At 40.9% G+C, this 22,454-nt stretch overlaps 1 protein-coding gene across 3 annotated transcripts in view; it reads right to left on the bottom strand.

Moving 5' to 3' along the window:
* LMBRD1 (LMBR1 domain containing 1) overlaps positions 1–22,454 on the bottom strand; it is a 591,116-nt gene that overhangs the window by 531,214 nt on the left and 37,448 nt on the right. For all 3 annotated transcript variants that reach the window (XM_029595663.1, XM_029595662.1, XM_029595664.1), the window contains exon 3: positions 745–808. In XM_029595663.1, the coding sequence (XP_029451523.1) occupies positions 745–808 (64 nt within the window). The remainder of the gene's footprint in view (positions 1–744; positions 809–22,454) is intronic.

Here is a 22,454-nt window from a genome sequence, read left to right as displayed (position 1 = left end):
AAATAGCATCTCAGCCTGCCTCAATGTGGAGATGGGCAATGGAAGCCATGCAGTCAGTTGCGAGGGAGAAGCAGAAGGTGGCACAATCACTATTTGGGGCGCTATGTACCACCCAGTGACAATCCTGCTCATAATATTAAAAGTTGTCTGTCAAAAAGAAGATCAGTATGAATGATGCTAAAGATGCATAGCTTCAAAGGTACAGTTATGCAGGTACCCTGCACTTAAGAGAAACACAGCTTATAAAACTATCCCGTTTCTTTCTGGCACTCACTATGATGTCTTCCTTAAAGGCATGATATCAAATAAGACTACTCCCTAGAGGAAAAATCCATAAACTGCCATTAATTAATAAGCAATAGTAGCTTAAGTTTTTTTTAATGTTTGGTTACTTGCCAGGTACTTGTGACTCAGATTGGCCTCTGTTGGAAACAGGAGACTGGGCTTAATGGACCCTTTGGTCTGACCCAGTATGGCAATTCTTATGTTATGTTATGTTCTTTTCAGGCAAGCGCTATCAAACTATTATTTTATAAGTTTTTTGCACCCTTACATTTCACAAATCTTGTTCTATTTGAATACAATATTTAAATTATCATTTTTTTTCATATCTATGTCTACTGTTTACACATTGACCTTAAAAGAAACCAAATAATCCTAATACAAACACAGATGCTAAAAATATTTCAGAATTACAGTACTGAAATCATGCTATTTTTACACACACAAAAACTGAATACTCACTGTAATAGCCATATAAAACTGTGTTCTCGATGCTTAGTCTTGTATCATTACTTTCAGCCCATTCCTAGTATAATTGAAGTAAAAAAAAAAAAGACATTATTTAAGACACTGTATCATTTCTTTGTACTTACCAGAAAAATACTAAAGAAAGTTATTAACCTCTATTTTATGCTTTTGCATAAAAATATATATATATATGAAATTGACTTGGCAAGTAAAGCAAAATATTTTCAAAAATAAAATCTCCCTTGTCTGTTATGATATTTCTGAGGAGAAATTAAAACAAATTTTTAAAAGCTCCCATTATACATTTTAAATTAATTAAGATGTTGGTGATTAATATATTTTAGTTTCATATATCTACTCTTTTCAGTTACATATATTTTTAGTGAAATAAAAAGAACTACAGATGTCACAAGTAGAGAACACAAAGCCAAAAAAGAGAGACAATCTGATATGAGAAATCCTGATGTAAGAATGCACATCTCAATATGATGCAAAAGAGAACATGTTCTTGGTTTTGTCAGAATTAACTTTAAATAACTAAATAAAATCAAATTCTTCAACCGTAAAACAAAAGATATTCACAAAGTAAAAGCAGTTAAATTATTAGATAAGAAAAATGTATTTAAAGAATAAACGTCTGCCTAAGGTACAGAATGTTAATTTCAATAGGGTGCTACTCCATTTGGGTTAATAGAGTAAGATGGAAGGTTGCAGTACGCCAAATGTGTAAGACAAAAAGAATGAATAGCAACAAAAGGTTGAAAAAAATGTAAATTTTAAAGCAACCGCTCCTCCTCCATCATCCTTGCTCTCCTCTGTCCTAAATGTAACATCACAATATTATTTGAACCTCTAACTATAAGAAAAATTACAACAAAAAATACAGCAATATTTCTTACTTGCAATGTTTAAAGTGGACTATTAAAAACCTGTGTTCAAGAGATCATCATAAAGCACAAGGTTCAGTATATCTTATCTGGTGACCCGTGAGCACGAGCTTCTGTGTGCTTGAAAAATATATAATCAGTCACTTGAAAACTAGGTATTTATGTTTTTGCTATATTAAATATTATACGAATACACGTTTTTTGAGCAAAGACTGCACTTATCTGATTGCCACTGAAGCTGTGTGTTGATCAAAATGAACTCAACACTGCTGAAATTTGAAAGCTACATCCTTATTCCAATGCATGATGAGTGATATTCCTTCACCCGCTTAGGCTGTATGCTTGTTCCGATGATGTGTGCATGATTAATGGTGCTCCTTCAACCTTGATGTTGTCTGAACGCCCGACACTTCAGCGTTTTGGAGAATGCTCCTTCTTCAGGGGAAACAGCAGACTTCTCAAATCCTCACAGCATCAAAGGTGAAGATACACCATTAATCATGCACACATCATCGGAACAAGCATACAGCCTAAGCGGGTGAAGGAATATCACACATCATACATTCATAGTTGGAGTAAGTACATAGCTTTCAAATTTCAGCAGTGTTGAGTTCATTTTGATCAAAACACAGCTTCAGCGGCAACCATCAGATAAGTGCAATCTTTGCTCAAAAACGTGTATTCGTATAATATTTAATATAGCAAAAACAAAAAATACCTAGTTTTCAAGTGACTGATGATTATATATTTTTCAAGCACACAGAAGCTCACGCTCACGGGTCACCAGATAAGATATACTGGACCTTGTGCTTTATGATGGTCGCTTGAACACAGGTTTTTAATAGTCCACTTTAAACATTGCAAGTAAGAAACATCACTGTATTTTGAGTTGTAATTTTTCTAACAGTTAGAGGTTCAAATAATATTGTATTGTTACATTTATATCTAATATGGCTGCAAATAATTAAGAACATAAGAACATGCCATACTGGGTCAGACCAAGGGTCCATCAAGCCCAGCATCCTGTTTCTAACAGTGGCCAATCCAGGCCATAAGAACCTGGCAAATACCCAAAAACTAAATCTATTCCATGCTACCACTGCTAGCAATAGCAGTGGCCACCCTCCAAGTCAACTCAATCAACAGCAGGCAAAGGACCTCTCCCTCCAAGAACCCATTCAATCCCCCCTCAAACACAGCCACACAAACTGCACCAACCACATCCCCTGGCAACAAACTCCAGAGTCCAACTGTGCGCTGAGTGAAAAAGAACTTTCTCCGACCAGTCCCAAATGTGCCACACGCTAACCTCATGGAGTGCCCCCCAGTCCCTCCACCATCCGAAAGATATTTTCAGTTACACTTCAGAACATGTTGCTCATATAGTACAGGAATCATCTTTATTTTCAAAAACATCAATATTTGTCACAGCGACAGATTTGTTAGGGGACCTTACAAGATTACAGAAAAGATCTGCAAGGGCAGAGCTACATGGAGTTACCCTTATTGAATATGTAAAACAGATTACTCCTAGAGGGCTCCAGATTCAAAGAGAACCACTGATGTTCACCGATAGAGATGACTTTTTGTCCAAATGGGCCACTATTTTAAATAAATGCTCTCTAGACCTCATGCTTATCATCACTGAATATACCAGGATCACTACAGAGGAAATTAAAGCAGAAATAGTAATACTGGAAGAAGAACACAAACAAGAAGTTCCTTTAGAATCCGTCCAAACATCTTTAGAGGAGTTACAAACATCCATAGATAAATTCAAATCAGACGGAACAAAATTACTAAATTTGAGAGCGATAAGCAAGATTATGAAACATCTAATGTGTACCCCTTGGTTAAATCAAAAAAAAGAATCACATCATAAACAGAAATAGCTTTTACCTCATCTGATGAAACATCTAGTGGTTCAGATGACAATAATGAAGGTAAACAACATCCTCAAGGGAGGGTCTAATTTTTTTAGACAGACACAGACAACTTTTAAAAACTACACGCAGTTACAGCAAAAAGAATATCAATTAATATCCACCGGACAATAAGGCACAGTGGCACAAGCCATTTACCAGATCACAAATCCAGAACAATCATCTGTAATAAATTTGTCAAATTACAAACTTTCGTGGGAAGAAGAAAAGGTCCTAAATAGAGGGTTATCCTTTGTACCCAATTGTTTACATGACCCCTTTGGATGTAGGATTTTTACTACACTGTTTTTTCTGTACTTTACAGATTAAATTGTTTTTTGCACAAATAGGAGAATCCCCACAAGACATGTCAATAATGAAAACTAAATCTCAATGGATGTCACCAGGCCCTGTGGACACACAAATCAAAGCTTTTCAAAATCTAGTTCTACAGGAAGTATCAGACGTGGAACAACGTACACATCACACATTCTACAATGTATCTACTATAGAGAAGACTACATTGAAGACATTATCGGCCAATGAGCATATTGTCATCATATCAGCCGATAAAGGAGGAGCTGTCGTAATCATGAATACAAATGATCACATACTAGAGTTACATCATCAGTTAAGTAATCAAACTTAAAAAAAAAAAAAAAACTGGTGTAGACCTTTTTTTTTTTTTTTATTTACAACATAAAATACAAGAATTTTTGAAACAAGCAAAAGTATTTGTTTGTTTTTTTTGTTTTTTGGATGAGGTTTTTTTTTTGTTTTAACAACAAAGGAACTTGCATTTTTGCAGGTCAAGTTCCCACTGGCCCCGGTAATATATGGGGTGCCTAAAATACACAAAACACTCATCCAACCCCCAAGCAGACCTAGTATCTGCCAATGGTTCCATTTTCACAAATGGCTTAATCAAGCAAATGTAAATCTGAAATTCTCCATCACATACCATTGTGACACATTGGCCTTCTTAGATATTTTGATTAAGCATACAGACAATGGCCTACAAACTACCCTCTTTCGTAAACCCACAGACAGAAATAACTTGTTGAGATTCGAAAGTCATCATCCTAGACACTTCAAGAATGGGCTTCCTGTGGGCCAGTTCTTCCAAGTACGAAGGATTTGTTCTCAAGAGGAGGATATAATCAACCAGTCTCATCAGCTTTCCATGAGACTGCAACAAAGAGGTTATCCTAAAAAAGTAATCAAAAATGTTTTCACAAGAGCTCGTTTCTCAGATCAGGACTAACTTTTACAATACAAAGCAAAATCAGATCGGGGAGCCATAGTGTGTGTGTTAAAACATACAAATTATACCAAATGCATTAAAGAAATTATCCAGCGGAATTGATATGTTCTTATGACACATGAGATCTTCAGGACTCTACCCATGTTTTCATATGCAAGAGGAACCAACATCAAACAACATATAGTAAAAGCGGCATTGACAGAAAAATCACAGTCAAAACAGAAGGGGGACATACACTATTTATGAAATGATTTTTGTAATTTGAACGTAGCAGGGCCATTGTGGAAGGATCCAAACACTGGTTATACAATGATACAGAAACAGTACCAACTGCAATTCAGATCATGTAGTTTATGCACTTGTATGTCCATGTCCAAAATTGTACATTGGATGCACATCCCACAAAATGAAAACCCAGTTAATTGAACATCGCAGTCGGATCACTACCAGGGACCTTAAAGCGCCTTTGGTACCACACTGTATATCCAAAGGGCATTCCTTCATTGACTTTAAATGGACAATATTAGAGCACATTCCATTGCTCAAAAGAGGAGATCGCAATACCAAGCTAAATTTTCGTGAGAACTTTTGGATATACAGATTAGAGACTATAAAACCTAATGGCTTAAATGATAAAATAGAGTGCCATATGCTTAACCCACAGGCCATATGCATAATACCAAGAGCTACACTTTTTTGTGGGATATATGATTGAGACCAGTGTTTGGCACCCTACTGTTTCGCGGGCTTTTCAGGTACAAAATGGCGGCGCAAACATCGATCCGTGTCAGATGCTGAAAAGACACACAAGAAAAAGGACATCGCACAGAAATTAGCGCTGATCATTACAAAAGCAGAGGTGAGCATTTTTCTTATTTCTTTCCATAAACATCAAAAGCCTAAGTATATTGGACTATACATACTTTAAATATAAATAAAAAATTTAAAATTAAAGTAAAAAATTTGTCATTTTTGTACAAGAGCTGAGCCGCTTGCAAACATATTTACATTGAATATGTGAGGATTTGAGAAGTTGGCCGTTTCCCCTGAAGGAGAATTCTCCGAAACGCTGCAGTGCCGGGCGTTCAGACAGTATCAAGGGTGAAGGAGCACCATTAATCATGTACGCATCATCGGAACAAGCATACAGCCTAAGCGGGTGAAGGAATATCATACATCATGCATTCATCGTTGGAAGAAGTACATAGCTTTCAAATTTCAGCAGTGTTGAGTTCATTTTGATCAACACACAGCTTCAGCGGCAACCATCAGATAAGTGCAATCTTTGCTCAAAAACGTGTATTCGTATAATAATTAATATTGCAAAAAAAAAAAAAAAAAATCTAGTTTTCAAGTGACTGATGATTATATTTTTTCAAGCACACAGAAGCTCGCACTCATGGGTCACCAGATAAGAACTACTGGACCTTGTGCATTATGATGGTTGTTTGAACACAGGTTTTTAATAGTCCACGTTAAACATTGCAAGTAAGAAATATCACTGTATTTTCTAAATGTAACATCAGTATATTAAAGTTTAAATGTCTTACTCCCTTAGAACAAATTATCAACCTTAAAACGCTCTCCATCTGGAGAGTGTAAGAGAAAGAACTTGTTGGAGACAGCGTTTCTGCTGCCGTATGCTGGAAGTTCCCGGGGCGTGCGGTTCTCTGCTTCACCCGACGGATAGCCCACAGCTGAGCACCCGGTGACATCAAGAGGCGGACCCAGGAGGCGGAACTAGGAAGACCTATAACATCTGGTTGAGTGCGGCGCGTAGCAGAGCCGGTGCATCACCAAAGCCCCGCGCGCGCACTAAATCAGGCTTAGCCTGGCTTTGCCTGGATTTCGCCTGGAGTTGGCCTAGAATATCATATTCTTGACTGTTTCTTAAGGTACTGTTCTTATTTATTTTGTTTCTAACTTGTTAGGTCTCTACGGATTAGCTTGCGGTGGGTTTAGTTTTGCATAGCTTGGAGTGAAACGACTTAATATTTCCTGCTGAGTGGTCTATAGACCTCAATTATGCCTCCTAAACGGAAAGGAAAGGTGAGGGTTTTTCCAACCCTCCCCCTACCCTCTCCTATACAGCAAGAAATAAGTCGTTTCATGTTATTACCTGCATTACATAAGGAAGGAACAGAGGAGCCTGATGTCCCATTCAGTCAGGGAGGACTGCATGGGCCGGCAGAGGAGGCCTCCTTAAGTCCCAATGTGGGACTTCCACCAGCGCAGAGACTGAGTGAGAGTTATGATGGAGAAGCTCCTGTAGATGTTACATCTCTTAATCCTACAGCGGGAATGTTTAAAACCCGCAATAATGGATTAAGAGTACAGGAAGCTGTGGGTGTTAAAAATATGAACCCAGTAGGAGCGGAAGGAGGTTTAGAACCTACACTTTCCCCTACGGAGTTAAAAAGCCAACTGACAATCAAAACACCCCCATTATCACTCACTCGTCCTGCGGTAGTAACATTGGACAATTTATGGGAGATGATGGCAGGAGTTATGAATAATATTAAGATCTTGGAGACTAAAATGGATACTTTAAGGTTAGGGAGCCAACAGGAATATCATCAAATACAAAAACAATTTAAAGATACCACAGATAGAATTAAAATGTTGGAGAATAAAGATAAAAAGATTCAAGAATTCCAATCAGTAGTGGTTAAAGATAGGAAATTTATAACAAGACGGATAGAGACCCTTGAAAATAATGCTAAACGTTTGAACTTAAGATTTTTAAATTTTCCTAGATTAATTGGAGAAGTGCCAACGATTACTTTAAAAAAAAATTCTGATTGAAAATCTTGGGTTCCTTAGTGAAGAGTCTCCTTTGGTCATAAGTTGCCATTTCCTACCCAAACCAAGAAATGTTGTTTCAGAAGTTTCTAATGAAATGTTTCAGGGTGATTTAACAAATTTTCTCGAAGATTCCTCAGCACAGGTGATAGACAGAAGTACTTTACTTGCAACTTTTTCATCAATTAATGATATTAATTTGATAATGAAAAATATTTCAGTAAGTACCCTATCAATCACCTAGGGAAAGTAGTTAAAGTGTTCCCTGACCTAGCAGCATCCACTCAAATAAGGCGAAAATCCTTTTTGGTATTTCGCCAAGAAATTATTGCTTTAGGATTTTCTTTTACTTTAAGATTCCCTTGTAAATGTTTAATTAAAAAGCAAGATTAATTTTTTATTTTCTTTGTCCCTGAGCAACTCAAAAGTTTTCTTGAACAACGTAGAATAACAACCTCCTCTCCTATGTCCAATGTTTAAAAAGGTAAAGACAAGGAAAACAAATAAAAATATGCAGGATCTATGCAATTAATTTCTTGTATAAATAAATGTAAGTAATAATTCTCCCCTAGTTTCTCTCCCCCCCCCCCCCCCCCCCCCGCATACCTCTTTTGAATTGATATGTATGGTGTGGATATTCTAATTATAATTACTTACTAAGGACTATGTGTTATAGAAAGTTTCAATATTATCGAACCATGTATTTCCTTTTCATTGTGATCATGTTTTTGTGTGAACACTGGAAAAATCAATAAATAAAGAATTAAAAAAAAAAACAAAACACTCTCCATCTTACCCTGCCTTAACTTTTGGTGAGTTGAATGTAGTGACTATCGTATTTTTCGCTCCATAAGACACACCTAGGATTTAGAGGGGGAAAATTAAAAAAAAAAAAAAAATGGTGTGCTAAACCGGCTCTGTTCCCGGGCGTCTGTGGGTCTTATGGAGCAAATTAGGGGAGTGCATAAATTATTTTTTTTGTTCCCATTTCGTTTTCGGGTCTGGGGGGGGGGCCATTTCGGTCCACTCCCCAGATCAGAAAACTTTTATTGTTCTCTTTCTGTGGGGAAAAAAAAAAACAAAACAAAAAACCCCATCCCAACCCTTTAAATTTAATTAACTACAACCCCCACCCTCCTGATACCCCCCCCCCCCAAAGACCTGCCAGAAGTCCCTGGTGGTTCAGCGGGGGTCCGAGAGCAATCTCCTGCATGTGGGCCGTTGGCTGCCAGTAATCAAAATGGCGCCGACGGCCCTTTGCCCTTACTATGTCACAGGGGCTACCGGTGCCATTCGTCAGCCCTGTGACATAAGGGCAAAGGGCCGTCGGCGCCATTTTGATTACTGGCAGCCAACGGCCCACGTGCAGAAGATTGCTCCCGGACCCCCGCTGAACTACCAGGGACTTTTAGCAGCTCTTGGGGGGGGGGGGGTTGTAGTTTGTTTGTATTTTTATATTCGCTCCATAAGATACACAGACATTTTCCCCCCCACTTTTGGGGAAAAATACGATAAATGTTTGAGTGTAGAGAAACTGGACAGCAATAAGAGCCTTGACAATGGTAATACTGCTCACAAGTTCCCATTTAACCTATTTCTATCTTTTTGTATTAACACTATTCTTTGAATGAACTCCTTAAATTACTCTTTAATAAATTTCATTTAGGACCAGACTCACAACTGCGTTGAAGCACGCTCCAGTTCAAGTCTGCTGTCTGACAATTCAATCTTCCGATACAGAACCCACACCATTTTGGCTGCCCTTCTCTGGACCACCTCCATCCTGTGTCTATCCTTTCTGAGATACAGTTTCCAGAACTGAACAAAGTACTCTAGGTGAGGCCTCACCTATACAAGGCATTATCACCTCCTTTTTCTTACTGGGTATTCCTCTCTCTATGCAGCCCAGCATGTGTCTGGCTTTAGCTATCACCTTATCGCATTGCTTCACTGCCTTCAGATCACCAGACACTATCACCCTAAGGCCCCTCTCTCAGTCCACGAAGATTAGAATTTCACCCCAATCACATACAGCTCTTTTGGTCAAAGATAGAAGAGGGTGAGGTAGAGGGATAGAGGATAGAGAAAAGGTTGTGGAAGGAGAGAGAGAGGAAACAGAAGGAGAAAAAATGTTGCAGTGGTAGAGGACAACAGAAAATCGAAGGGATAACTGACAAAAAGTTATGGAGGAAAGTATTATAGATGAAGAGTTGTTGAAGAGGGCTAGGAGAGAAGTTCAGACAGAAAAGTTTCCTGAGAAATGAGGATGGGATAAGGTGGTGGTTATGGAGAACAAAGGGACTGAGGGGAAAGAAGAGTTCTAGAGAAATGAAGGGTCAGAGAGAACAGAATTGATTTAGGGACAAACTGAAGAAAAGAAAAACAGATGAGAGAGGAGACAGAAAATCGTTTGGAAAGAAAAAAGTGAGAAAAAAAAGGAAAAGGAAATGAAACTAAAATAGAGATGGAAAAATCCACAATACCCCATCAAACATATGAAGGGTTAGAAACATGTGTTTATTGAATTATAATAACATAAGGAAAGTACTGAACTACTAACCTTGAGAAGAGTTTGTTATGTTGCTGAGAGTATTGTGGACATCAGGACTAAATTTTCAAAAAATTGCATGGCAAATTACTTAAAGATGCATTTTGACAAGCATAGGGATTAATCAGACATAAAACATATTAAAAAAAAAACAAAACCCTGCTGCAAGACAAAGTATGCTTGGACGTCTAACTTTAAGCAGGTGTCCAAGTGGGCGGTCAGTAAACATGGTTTCATTCAGACAACCAGATGCATCTTCAAAACACAAAAAAAGAACTTAAAGATTTTTGCCTTTTACCAATCCTCCTCATTGCATATCCTATTTTCACCCTTTGTGTTATCCATTTCCCTTTTTACATATCAAATCGGCAATTTGCTTCTCCATTTAGGTGTTTGCTTTTCTAACTACCTTCCCTGTCTCTGATTTTTCTGATAATTCTACCTGTTCTGCCTCCTCTTCTCTGTTTTTTTGGGTTGTTTTTTTTAATTGTTCAATGGTAACTTCTTTGCTCTTCCCATTTCTGATATTCTTTCTCCATTCTTTCTCCTTTTCCCTTGGCAGAGGGAAAAACTACAAAAATAGGGAGAAAAAGACAGATAATACAGTATCTGGAAAAATGTAAATAGGACAGACAACATGGTTTCACAAAGGAAGAAACTGTCAGGGAAACCTGATTATGATGTGCCTATAAAGGAGTATATTTTCCTATCTGGAGCTCTCTTGTAACTCAAAGGGACTGTCAAGTTGCTTTCCCCACCCAGAAGGGCCAGGTACAAAGGACAAACCAAGAAAGAAAGTAGCAGATGTAGCCCAAGAGGAAGAAACCAAGAGAGAATGATACAAGGAAAGCCCAGAAGGGGGAAGGAAATTTAAAATTGTACTGTTTCTTAACATAATTTAAACCATACCAAGTATTTTGTTGGAGTTAACAAGCTTAGCTTGGCTCCCTGCAGTGAGGGAACTGCCAAAGTGTATACAGTTATTGCTCAGGTAAAGCCAGCTTTTCTGTTTATGATTGTTTGTTGGCTGTACATATTGTTTTTCCTTTGGGTACCCGCTGGTTTCCTGGGTTGTTTTTTTTTTTTTTGTGTTTTTTTTGTTTGCTTTTTAATAAATCCATTTGGAAAGAGACATAAGATTTGGAATTTTTTGTGTTTGTGCCAGATATCTATGGACCATGAGGAGCTATAGATGCCTAGTCATTAAGTCGGTCCCACTATAGTGACACGTGGTGAATCAGGGGGATGTGCATTAGACATTGCTTACCTGGAATTCAGTAAGGCTTGAAAGACGACTGATAAGCAAGTTGGTTGGTATGGGAGTATGTCAAGGTTGTAAATTGGGTGAGCATTTGATTTTAACATTGACACTTGCGACCAATGCAGGTGGCTGAGTGTTAAAACATTGTGCGCTTGATTTAAGCACATGGTTTTACGCTCAGTTTAAATATTTAACTCCCAATGCAGTAAGCTACTGCTATGCAAATGCATCAGAAGTTTAAAAAACAAGCATAAACTTTAAAATGTGCATACGGCACAGGTCAAATGCACATTTTAACTCAGGAAGGAGGGGAAGACATCTCTGATAGGCCCTATTTTAGTAAGTGGCAGCAGCCACCGCTGCCACATGGTCAGATAAATACTGATTTATCCGGCTATATGGCAGTGGGTAGCAGCTGCCAGAAACCAGATAAGTCAGTAGTTATCCGGGTAAATGCTGGCAGCTGCCACTTACCCAGATAAATCAGAACATATCCAGTTAAGCGGCAGAAGCTGCCAACACTTACCTGGTGTGTTCCAATTTTTCCAATTTTTTGTTTTGTTTTGTTTTAGTAGCACTGGAAACATAACTCTAGCTCTTACCCAGGAGTTAAGTTTCCAGTGCAAAAAAGGCCAAATCCAGTCTCTCTGAATCAAGCTGTATTGCTTAATGTCTTCATTTGCATAGGATTTCCATGCGAGGGCTAAGCAGTAATCCCATTTAGGAACACACATTTTCTGATGCACAACTCCTTGCTCATCAGTAGAAATCTTTGCGCACAGAATACATGCATTGAAATGCAGGCAGAAAGATGTGATTGGATGAGCACACCTTTCTGCATTGGCCTGACAGAGTGGTGGCAAATGGAGTGTGTTCGTTTGAAGGCAAAGTGACTACTGGAGAAACCCATGACTTGGGTAGTAGGAAAAGCAAGTTTGCTTATTATAAACGGTGTTTTCCATAAATAGCAGGATGAATTAGCCATGATGGCAAAACCGAATGGCAGTATATAAAACAAATAAATAAATAAATCTGTGGGTGACATCATCTGCCTGCAACAAATGGATTTCTCTCGCCAAGCTAGTAGAGCTTTGAAGTCTGAGCATATACGGGAATTCCCATGCAAGCATTGCTCCAATATCTCCTCAGTCTATAACATAGCTAACTAAGCAGAGTGTTCTCTCCAGGGAGATGGGTGGGTAGCTCATGGCTAATTCATCCTATCTATGGAAAACACTGTTTACAGTAAGCAAAATTGCTTTTTTCCCCATCGATAAGCAGGCTGATTTAGTCATGATCTGTGGGAAGTCTCAAGCTTAGGGTTGCAGCGGAGCATTCTTTTTACAGGCTACCTGGACCCCCTCATGTATGGAGAGGCGACACTTGTGTAATGATTTCAGTTAGTACTGCCTTTCCCACAACACTGTCTGATGTTGCTTACATATCCAGACAACAGTGGGAAACGAAGGTATGTACCGAAGACCATGTTGCAGCCTTGGAGATATCGTTCAGAGGTACTTCCTTTAAGAAGGCAAAGAAACAGGCGATAGCTCAGAGCCAATGTGCCTGCGCTTGGTTTTCTAGATTCAACTCTGCGGCAGCAAAGCAAGGGTGGATACAGTCTGTTATCCAGTTCGACATTGTTCATTTTACTACTGCAACTCCCATGCAATTGGGTTCATAGGCCACGAAGAGATATGAAGCTTTGCAGTGAGGTTGTGTCCTTTGTAATGGGCAAGAGCACGTTTATAACACAGAGGGTGCAACACCTTTTCTCCTTCATGTGGGGGAAAAGGTCAAAAGGGTAAGGGTAGAAAGTTGGAAGGACAACTGATTCATTGATTGATATGGAATGCTGACAATTTTGTAGAAATTTAGGATGAGTACAAAGAACCACCTTCTTATGGAAGGATTGTATGTGGGGTGAATAATCTAATGACGTCACCTACCTTATGTGGATACATCCACGTAAGGTAGGTGACGTCATTAGATTGATTGACAGGTAGGCACCCTAGGGTGCTAGCACCCAGGATCACAGGGAGATGAGGTGATTGGTCCATTAAGTGGGCTGGAGATACTATAAAAATGGTAGGATAGAGAGAGACGCCGGATAGAAGCATGAAGGCGCCGCTCACGTTGACGAGTGAAATCGAAAAATAGTAAGTACCAAAAGCTCGATAGTGGTATAATTTTAAATGTAAGCAATAGAAGTCAAGGAATTGGTTTTAAAATTGGGCATAAAGGTAATAGGCTATTTTAATTTTAGAAAGGACGCCAGTGCATTCTTGATGGAGGTTCCGCGACTAGAAATCCCTTCCCGTGGCCCCTGAAGCAGGCAGACAACTGCCGAAACATGGCCAGTGTCGGGCAAGCGGAGGCGGCCCCATAACAGCGGCGGCAATTTAACAACTCAAAGATAAGTGCATTTGCAAATGTACAAATAAAGAGGGATCGCACTGCACATCGGGGAACTAATGCACAAATTATCACATAGAAACTGAGCAGTACAAATAAGAAAAATGATGAAAATTATCAAAAAATAATGGTTTATTAATAAAACTTAAGAATAAAACACGGAAGCCATCTAAGTGGCCAGTCAAAATAAAGGGCTGGACCACAGAAGGCAACCGCACAAAAACCACAAAATCTGGAGGTTTCCTATTTTGCTTTGGAGGTTGAAGAATTATATATTCAAGGAAACGAGGTTGGTTATTGTACAGGATCAATACCAGCCAAGCTCCCGCAACAGGGAAATCACCTTGCGAGTCACCAGGCTGCTCTCTTCCTGTGACTTGGCACGAATCAGCCAGTCGTCCAAATATGGGTGTACTAGGGTTTCCTCCCTTCTCAACTCTGCCGCTTCAAGTACCATTACCTTGGAAAAGGTTCAGGGAGCAATGGCTAGACCAAAGGCAGCACCCAAAACTGAAAGTGTCAGCCCAGAACCGCAAACCACAAGAAGCGTTGGTGTTCTAGTCAGATAGGAATGTGGAGCTACGCCTTGGACAGATCCAGAGAGGTCGGAAATTCCCCCAACTGCACAGCCATTATCACCGAGCGCAAAGTTTCCATGCAAAAATACTTCACTTGCAGAGAACGGCTGATGCCTTTGAGGTTCAGGATGGAGAGAAAAAAGCCCTCCTCCTTTGGCACATTGAAATAAATGAATGGAATATCACCCCGAATTTCCTTAAGACTTGAGGAGCCTTGCCAATGTACCCTCCATTCCCTGCGTCTTCTGCGGGGAGTGGCAGGGAGACTCCATAAACATGTCCCGAGGAATATTGCGGAACTATCACATATCCTTCTCGTAGCACCTCTAGGACCATCTGATAAGATTTGATTTCGACACACCTCTGATAAGAGAGGCATCCCCCTAACTCCTGTTCCCAGGGGTGGGTCAGCAAATCTTCACTGGGAGGTTCCACTACCCGAGCCTGCGCCTCTTCTGGGTTATCGGGGATGAAAGTACTGGGACCTACTGAAGGGTTGAGTCCTCTGAAAGATCACTCCTTTATAGGGTTGATCCACTAGAACGACCTTTAATGTTAAAGGAGCACTGCGCCCACTTATCCTCTGGCAAACAAGGAACCGAAGATTCATCACACTCACCGGCCAGTTTCACCAACTTGCTCCAAACAAAGGCAAGCCGTTAAAGGGCAACTTGCTGAGGCTAGCCTTGGAGGTCGTATCGGCCAACCAATATATCAACCATAACTGACGCCTGGCCACTACTATTAAAGCCACCCCACTGGCTAATGTGCAGACCAGATCACAGTCCGCATCTGCCAAGGCGATAGCAGCAGGTTCCTTAACTGCCCTGGAATTTACCCCTAGGGACATCAAACTTCTGGGAGAGAACATAACATAAGAACATAAGAAAATGCCATACTGGGTCAGACCAAGGGTCCATCAAGCCCAGCATCCTGTTTCCAACAGTGGCCAATCCAGGCCATAAGAACCTGGCAAAGTACCCAAAAACTAAGTCTATTCCATGTAACCATTGCTAATGGCAGTGGCTATTCTCTAAGTGAACTTAATAGCAGGTAATGGACTTCTCCTCCAAGAACTTATCCAATCCTTTTTTAAACACAGCTATACTAACTGCACGAACCACATTCTCTGGCAACAAATTCCAGAGTTTAATTGTGCGTTGAGTAAAAAAGAACTTTCTCCGATTAGTTTTAAATGTGCCCCATGCTAACTTCATGGAGTGCCCCCTAGTCTTTCTACTATCCGAAAGAGTAAATAACCGATTCACATCTACCCGTTCTAGACCTCTCATGATTTTAAACACCTCTATCATATCCCCCCTCAGTCGTCTCTTCTCCAAGCTGAAAAGTCCTAACCTCTTTAGTCTTTCCTCATAGGGGAGTTGTTCCATTCCCCTTATCATTTTGGTAGCCCTTCTCTGTACCTTCTCCATCGCAATTATATCTTTTTTGAGATGCGGCGACCAGAATTGTACACAGTATTCAAGGTGCGGTCTCACCATGGAGCGATACAGAGGCATTATGACATTTTCTGTTTTATTCATTATTCCTTTTCTAATAATTCCCAACATTCTGTTTGCTTTTTTGACTGCCGCAGCACACTGCACCGACGATTTCAATGTGTTATCCACTATGACACCCAGATCTCTTTCTTGGGTTGTAGCACCTAATATGGAACCCAACATTGTGTAATTATAGCATGGGTTATTTTTCCCTATATGCATCACCTTGCACTTATCCACATTAAATTTCATCTGCCATTTGGATGCCCAATTTTCCAGTCTCACAAGGTCTTCCTGGAATTTATCACAATCTGCTTGTGATTTAACTACTCTGAACAATTTTGTGTCATCTGCAAATTTGATTATCTCACTCGTCATATTTCTTTCCAGATCATTTATAAATATATTGAACAGTAAGGGTCCCAATACAGATCCCTGAGGCACTCCACTGTCCACTCCCTTCCACTGAGAAAATTGTCCATTCAATCCTACTCTCTGTTTCCTGTCTTTTAGCCAGTTTGCAATCCACGAAAGGACATCGCCACCTATCCCATGACTTTTTACTTTTCCTAGAAGCCTCTCATGAGGAACTTTGTCAAACGCCTTCTGAAAATCCAAGAGCAAGCCAAGGAACAACAGGAAGTGATCTGCAAGGACATTGCCACTGCTTCAAATTCTTGCTGAAGGATAGTCTCAATCTTTTTATCATGATCATCCTTCAAGGCTGCTCCACCTTCCACGAGAATAGTGGACCGCTTGCAGAATGCACATACAAGTGCATCTACCTTCAGAAAACGTAAGCACTCTTTTACCACTGGATCCAAGGGGTACAGGCCTCCAAAACCCAACCCCCTTTGAAATTATCCTCTGGAGCGCCCCACTCAAGAAAAATCAATTATTGAATGGCTTCCATTACGGATTTCTCTTTGGCTTAGACACTGAATCTGTCACATTTTCAAGGTCTGGGAAATCAGAGCTGTAGGTACATCTCTATGAAAGAACCATAATATAGTTCCTATACAGTTCTAATCTAGGAGGAATTTCACCATCCTCAAGAGTCAGGATCGGAGTCATCATCCATGCCATCCGGATCTCAATTCAGAGGACCCGCTGCTGCTCTAGGAGTACTCCGGCACTTAACAGAAGGTCCAGGCATGGTTCCTACCTGCGCCTCTGCTATGGGAACATTGGACAGGGCTGTGGCCTGCACCTGAAGAAAGGATTGCAATCCCTGGAAAAAAATTCTACCCATGAAAAAGTAGAAGTAGCCAGACCAGAAGGTACCGGAGGAGTATTCACTGACCTAACTTCTCCTGCCGAGGAACCAGTTAGGGGAGTTCCAAAATCAGGCACCCCACCTGAACAGTCTTCACCCAAACCCACATCCGGCTGGGAAGAACCAGGCTTAGTGAAATTGGAGGAAGAAAAGTCTCCCTGAGCCTCTAAACAGTGCTGGCACAAATTAGCGGGCACTCCTGGCTGAGATGCCTGAATATATGACAAGCGGTGCAAGAGAAGGACACTAAACCCACAAAGTCACAGGCACTATTATGGCAGACAGTGCGCTGAGTTGCGGCCGGAAGCGTGCGCCTACCTGGGGGCTTTTTTGTTTTTTTTAAATAGGCGAGCTCAACTTGGGCACACAAACTTATGCGTGCAATACTTAGGCATCACACATCTAGGCGCTCAAAAATAAGAATCACAAAGAACTTAAGTACACAGTTCAAGTTGTGCTCAGAGGTAGACGTGCAACTTCTACAGCAGCGCTTAACGTGGACGCACAGACTACATGACCAACTGTGCATCCAAAAACTGGGCACACAACCTGGAAACAGCTAGAAGCACAGGCCAGACTGACAATCCTGTAGAGGGCAGCCTTTGAAAGTGTGCAAAATACCGTTGCGGCCCTCCATATGGCATGCAACGAAAAGCCTCAGAGCAGGGCCTGGCCTAAGGAGGCTGCTTAATCCACCAGGCTGCCCACAATCTTCAACCTCCCATGAAGCGGGACAAACGTCAGAACAGCATGGAGACCAGGGAAAGGAAGAAAGAAGTCCTACACAACAGAAAACCTCTTAAGTTTCTGTATATATTTTTTTTAAACCTACTGAAACTCAGCCTTACCTGGCTGATTACAGAGAAGGTCTCCAGCTGCAAAGGGAGAGGGCATGTGCCATCATGACTGCACTCTACTTCCTGCACCCGCTGCCTTTCAGCTACTTAAGCAGCTAAATCCACGCCAGCTGAAAAACCAGCTACTGGACCAAGGCACTCATCTGAGGGACCACAGAAATCACTTCAGAAATTCTCAATTGTGGGAGGGACCATTTGGTATCACCACAGGAGAGCAGGGCAAATTTCCTCCCTCAATTCTCCTTTTCTTTAAAGTGAAGCAATCCCCAATGGGGAAATGCACGTCCACCATATGCTGGAAACAGAGAATACTGGCAGGCTGTCACTGCAGGGGTATATGTACTGTGACGTCAATTTGCTCCACCTCCATCTGCTGGTAGAGGTGCATAACCCACTTGTTCTGGATTCATCTGATTGGACGCTAAGAAATTGGTTCATATTGAGTTGTCTACTTAATCGTGATTATGCTGCTATGGCACTTAAGTGAACTCGAAGAGAAAGGGGCTAAACCAGAGGTTGAGAGATGATGAAGGCATGTTAGTATTAGCCACAAGTCTCAGGAATAGGAATCCAGGTCATTTTGTTTTTGAGTACTAACTGGCATAATGCTTCCATTGTCTTGATGACAATTTTCAGGCCCAGAGGAGAATGTTTTCTGCCGCTGGACGAAGGGCAAATTTTGCTATCATTGTAAACTCAACATCCATGCCATCAAGCATAGCCATGTCAGATCATGATGAAGCAGCTGGACTCTTTGTGTAAGCAACATAGATCCTACTCCCAGTGGAACTGGGAGACATGACTAGAGTTGTACTACATATGTGTAACATATGTCTTTTGGCCATGCTGGTGCAACAAGGATCATCTGCACTCCATCACGAATAAGCTTCTGTACTGTCCATGCAATAAGTGGTAACAGTGGAAAAGCATATAAAAAGGTAAAGCATTACCAAGGTCTGATGCCAAATCGAGTAGTAGTGTGTCTTGAGCAACTCTTGAGAGGCTCCATAGGACTGAACAAAATAGGTCGACCTTTTCAATGACTTCTGGAGTGAAGAGGTCTACTTTGGGACAACCCCACATCCTGAAGAGTTTCTTGGCTGTGGACTGTCTGAGAGACCATTTGTGTCAATAGAATATTCAGCAGATACTGTGTGCCACTATGTTTTCCAGACCAGGCAGATACGTTGCTTAAAGGTTTGGCCATTTTCAAATTTGAAAGGTTTCCTGACATAGGCTCCAGGAACCCGTGTCCCCGTTTGTTGATATAAATCATGGTGACTTGGTTGTCAGTTTGTATCAAGATGCTCTTCTCTTTGAGGAAATGGGTAAATGTCTTCAGGGCATTTTTCATTGCTCTCAGTCTGAGTAAATAGATCTAGAGTTCTTTTTCTTGAACTGACCAAGTGTCCTGAGTTTGGAGAAAGTAGACATGGGCCCCCCAACCTTTCATAGAGGCATCTGTCACCAACGTTGTCTGATAAAGACAGTGGATGAAGAGGTGAGCCTGTTGATAGTACATGTTGCTGAAACCATCAGTACAGTTCCTATTTCATATCTGAGGTTATGTTCACCAGTGAATGTACTGACTGACATAGTTGATCCAACTGCGTTGTCTCCACTGTTGATGGCGCATATGTAGCAGTGTGATGAGAACTTCATGTATTAAGGCCACCATATGGACCAATGCTACTAAAACTTGATGAGCTGAGATGATCTCATTGGGTAGTATCTAATTGATATGGTAGTGAAATGTGATCTGCCTGTGATGTGGCAGGAATGCTCTTTTCTGAAAGGTGTCTATTTGTGTACCAATAAACTGCAGATTTAGAGTCAGGATAAGGTGGGATTTCTCGAAGTTGATAAAGAAACCAGATTCTGGAGAAGCTTGATTATCTGTTGCAGGGACTGCAGTACTTTCTCATAAGAGGTATCCATTATTAACCAGTCATTCAGATATGAGAAAACATGAATCCCCTGATGACATAGATGTGCATTTACCTCCGCAAGGCATTCTGTGAATACCATGGGGAAAGCTGAAATCTGAAAAGGGAACACCCCTTTATTGGTAGTAAATCTTGTCTACTTGAAAAAACATAGGTAGCACCAACAGGAGGTATGAATGGGAATATGTGCACATGCATTCTGAAGATCCAGGGAAAAAGCATAATATTAAAAAAATAATAATTCTAAAGCAAGGAACACATCCATTCTTCTTGTTGAATGTAGGGAAGGATAGAGCACAGGAAGTTCATTTTGAATATTTCTCATTGAAGATATACAGTGGCTTGCAAAAGTATTCAACTCCCTAAAACGTCAGGAGATTTGTGTGGATTACAAATGACACTTACACGGATTGCTCCAGACAGTTATATTTATTGCAAGCCAGCATGCTAAAGTAAATTTTTAGTCACAATTTATTATTTCTCTGCATTCTTTGTTAAATAAAATTAAAAACTGAAAAATGCTGCTTGAGTAAGTATTCAACTCCTTCAGACTAGTACTTGGTAGAACCACCTTTTGCTGCAATATCAGCTTTAATCTGGTGGGGTAAGATTCTACCAGCTTTGCACACTTTTTGGGAGTTATTTTTGCCCATTTTTCCTGGCAGATTTGCTCCAGCTTGTTCAGGTTGGTTGGATAATGCGTATGGACTGCAATTTTAAAATAGTGGCACAGATTCTCGATTGGCTTTAGATCTGGACTTTGACTTGGCTACTGTAGAACATTCACCTTTTTGTTGTTCAATCATTCATGTGTTGCTTTGGCCTTGTGCTTGGGATCATTGTTCTACTGAAAGGTGAACTTTCTCCTAAGTTTTAGTTTTTTTGGCAGACTGAAGCAAGTTATCTTGCTTCAGTCTGTTATATGCTTCAGTCTATATGTTGCACCATCCATCCGTCCTTCAATTTTAACAAGATGCCCAGTCCCCGCTGAGGAAAAGCATCGCCACAACATGATACTGCCACCCCCCATACTTTACTGTTAGAATGGTGTTTGCTGAGGAATGGGCAGTGTTAGGTTTGAGCCACACACAGCGTTTTGAATTTTGGCCAAAAAAATTTCATTTTTGTCTCATCTGTCCACAAAACCTTCTCCCACATTTTTAGCTGGATTACTCTGATGCTTTCTGGCAAACTCCAGATGTGGTATTTCTTCAGTAACAGCTTCTTTCTAGCCACCCTCCCATGCAGGTCAGTTGTATGCAGAGCTCTTCATATGATTGATGGGTGCATCTCCACTCCAGTGTCAGCCACTGAACTCTTTAGCTCCTTCAAAGTGATTGTTGGCCTCTTTGTAGCTTCCCTCACAAGTCTGCCCCTTGCTCTGACACTGAGATCTGAGGAACGGCCTTATCTAGGAAACGTCTCTGGGATATGATACTGCTTCAGTTTCCTCACAATTGATCCAACAAAGCTCACCGAGATATCCAAACACTTGGATATGATTTTGTAGCCTTTTCCTATCTTGTGCATGTCTATAACTATCTTTAATTTCCTTAGAAAGCTCTTTGGTCTTCATTTTCACAGCTTTCCTTCAGATTCACAGTCTGACAAATGGTACTAGAATTAGGGGATCTTTTATCCATGTTGCGTTGGTGCCTCTTCTCGCCCCTCGCTCCACCCTCTTTATCTGGGATGAGACTCCCTTCGGCTCTGACGGACAGTACAGCCACGGCTTCTCTCTGCCTCTTGGTCCTGGTTCCCCCGGGCTAGATTGACGCTACGGATCCGCCATGTTCCTGATGACGTAAGGGCGCGAAACTCAGGGGCGTCCCCCCATAGTGACGTCATCCATTTGCACTTTAAGAGGTCTTTGTTTGCTAACCTCTAACGAGTTAGCAAGGAACTTCAACGGGACTTGCTTCGGCAGTCCACGATACTTGCAACAACGATCCGAGTCAGCCGGGGAACCTGTCCCCACTGCTAGGCCTTTTCAAACTTACCAGGAGTACCCGCTCCACGGGGGCTCAGCTCTCTCTTCTTGATTTCAGATTGCCAGAACACTCGGAAGACTCCTCGTTTCCTGGAAGCGATCGCGGACATGAACACAGTGAGTTCTGTTACAGAGGAATTGGTACTCGCTCCACGAGGGCCTACATTCCTATTGCTCGAAAGACTCCCTTCCGTCCAAGATGTTATCGCAGGTACAGAGATTACAGATATGAAACGGTACTCGCTCCACAAGGGCCCATGTTCCTAGAATCTTATATAGACTCTCTTCTACTCTAGAAGCCATTTCATATACAGCAATTGTGAGTTCTTATTACAGACTGTTTGTGGGAACCAATGCTCGCCTACGGCTCCTGTTCCTGAATGTACTGAAGATTCTCTGTGGCATAGAGACCATTGCAGACATCTACTATTGTGAGTGTACCATCTTGTATCCAGT

This window comes from Rhinatrema bivittatum, chromosome 3, assembly GCF_901001135.1.
Source record: "Rhinatrema bivittatum chromosome 3, aRhiBiv1.1, whole genome shotgun sequence".
Classification (NCBI taxonomy): Eukaryota; Metazoa; Chordata; class Amphibia; order Gymnophiona; family Rhinatrematidae; genus Rhinatrema; species Rhinatrema bivittatum.
This window is presented reverse-complemented; position numbering and strand designations above follow the sequence as displayed.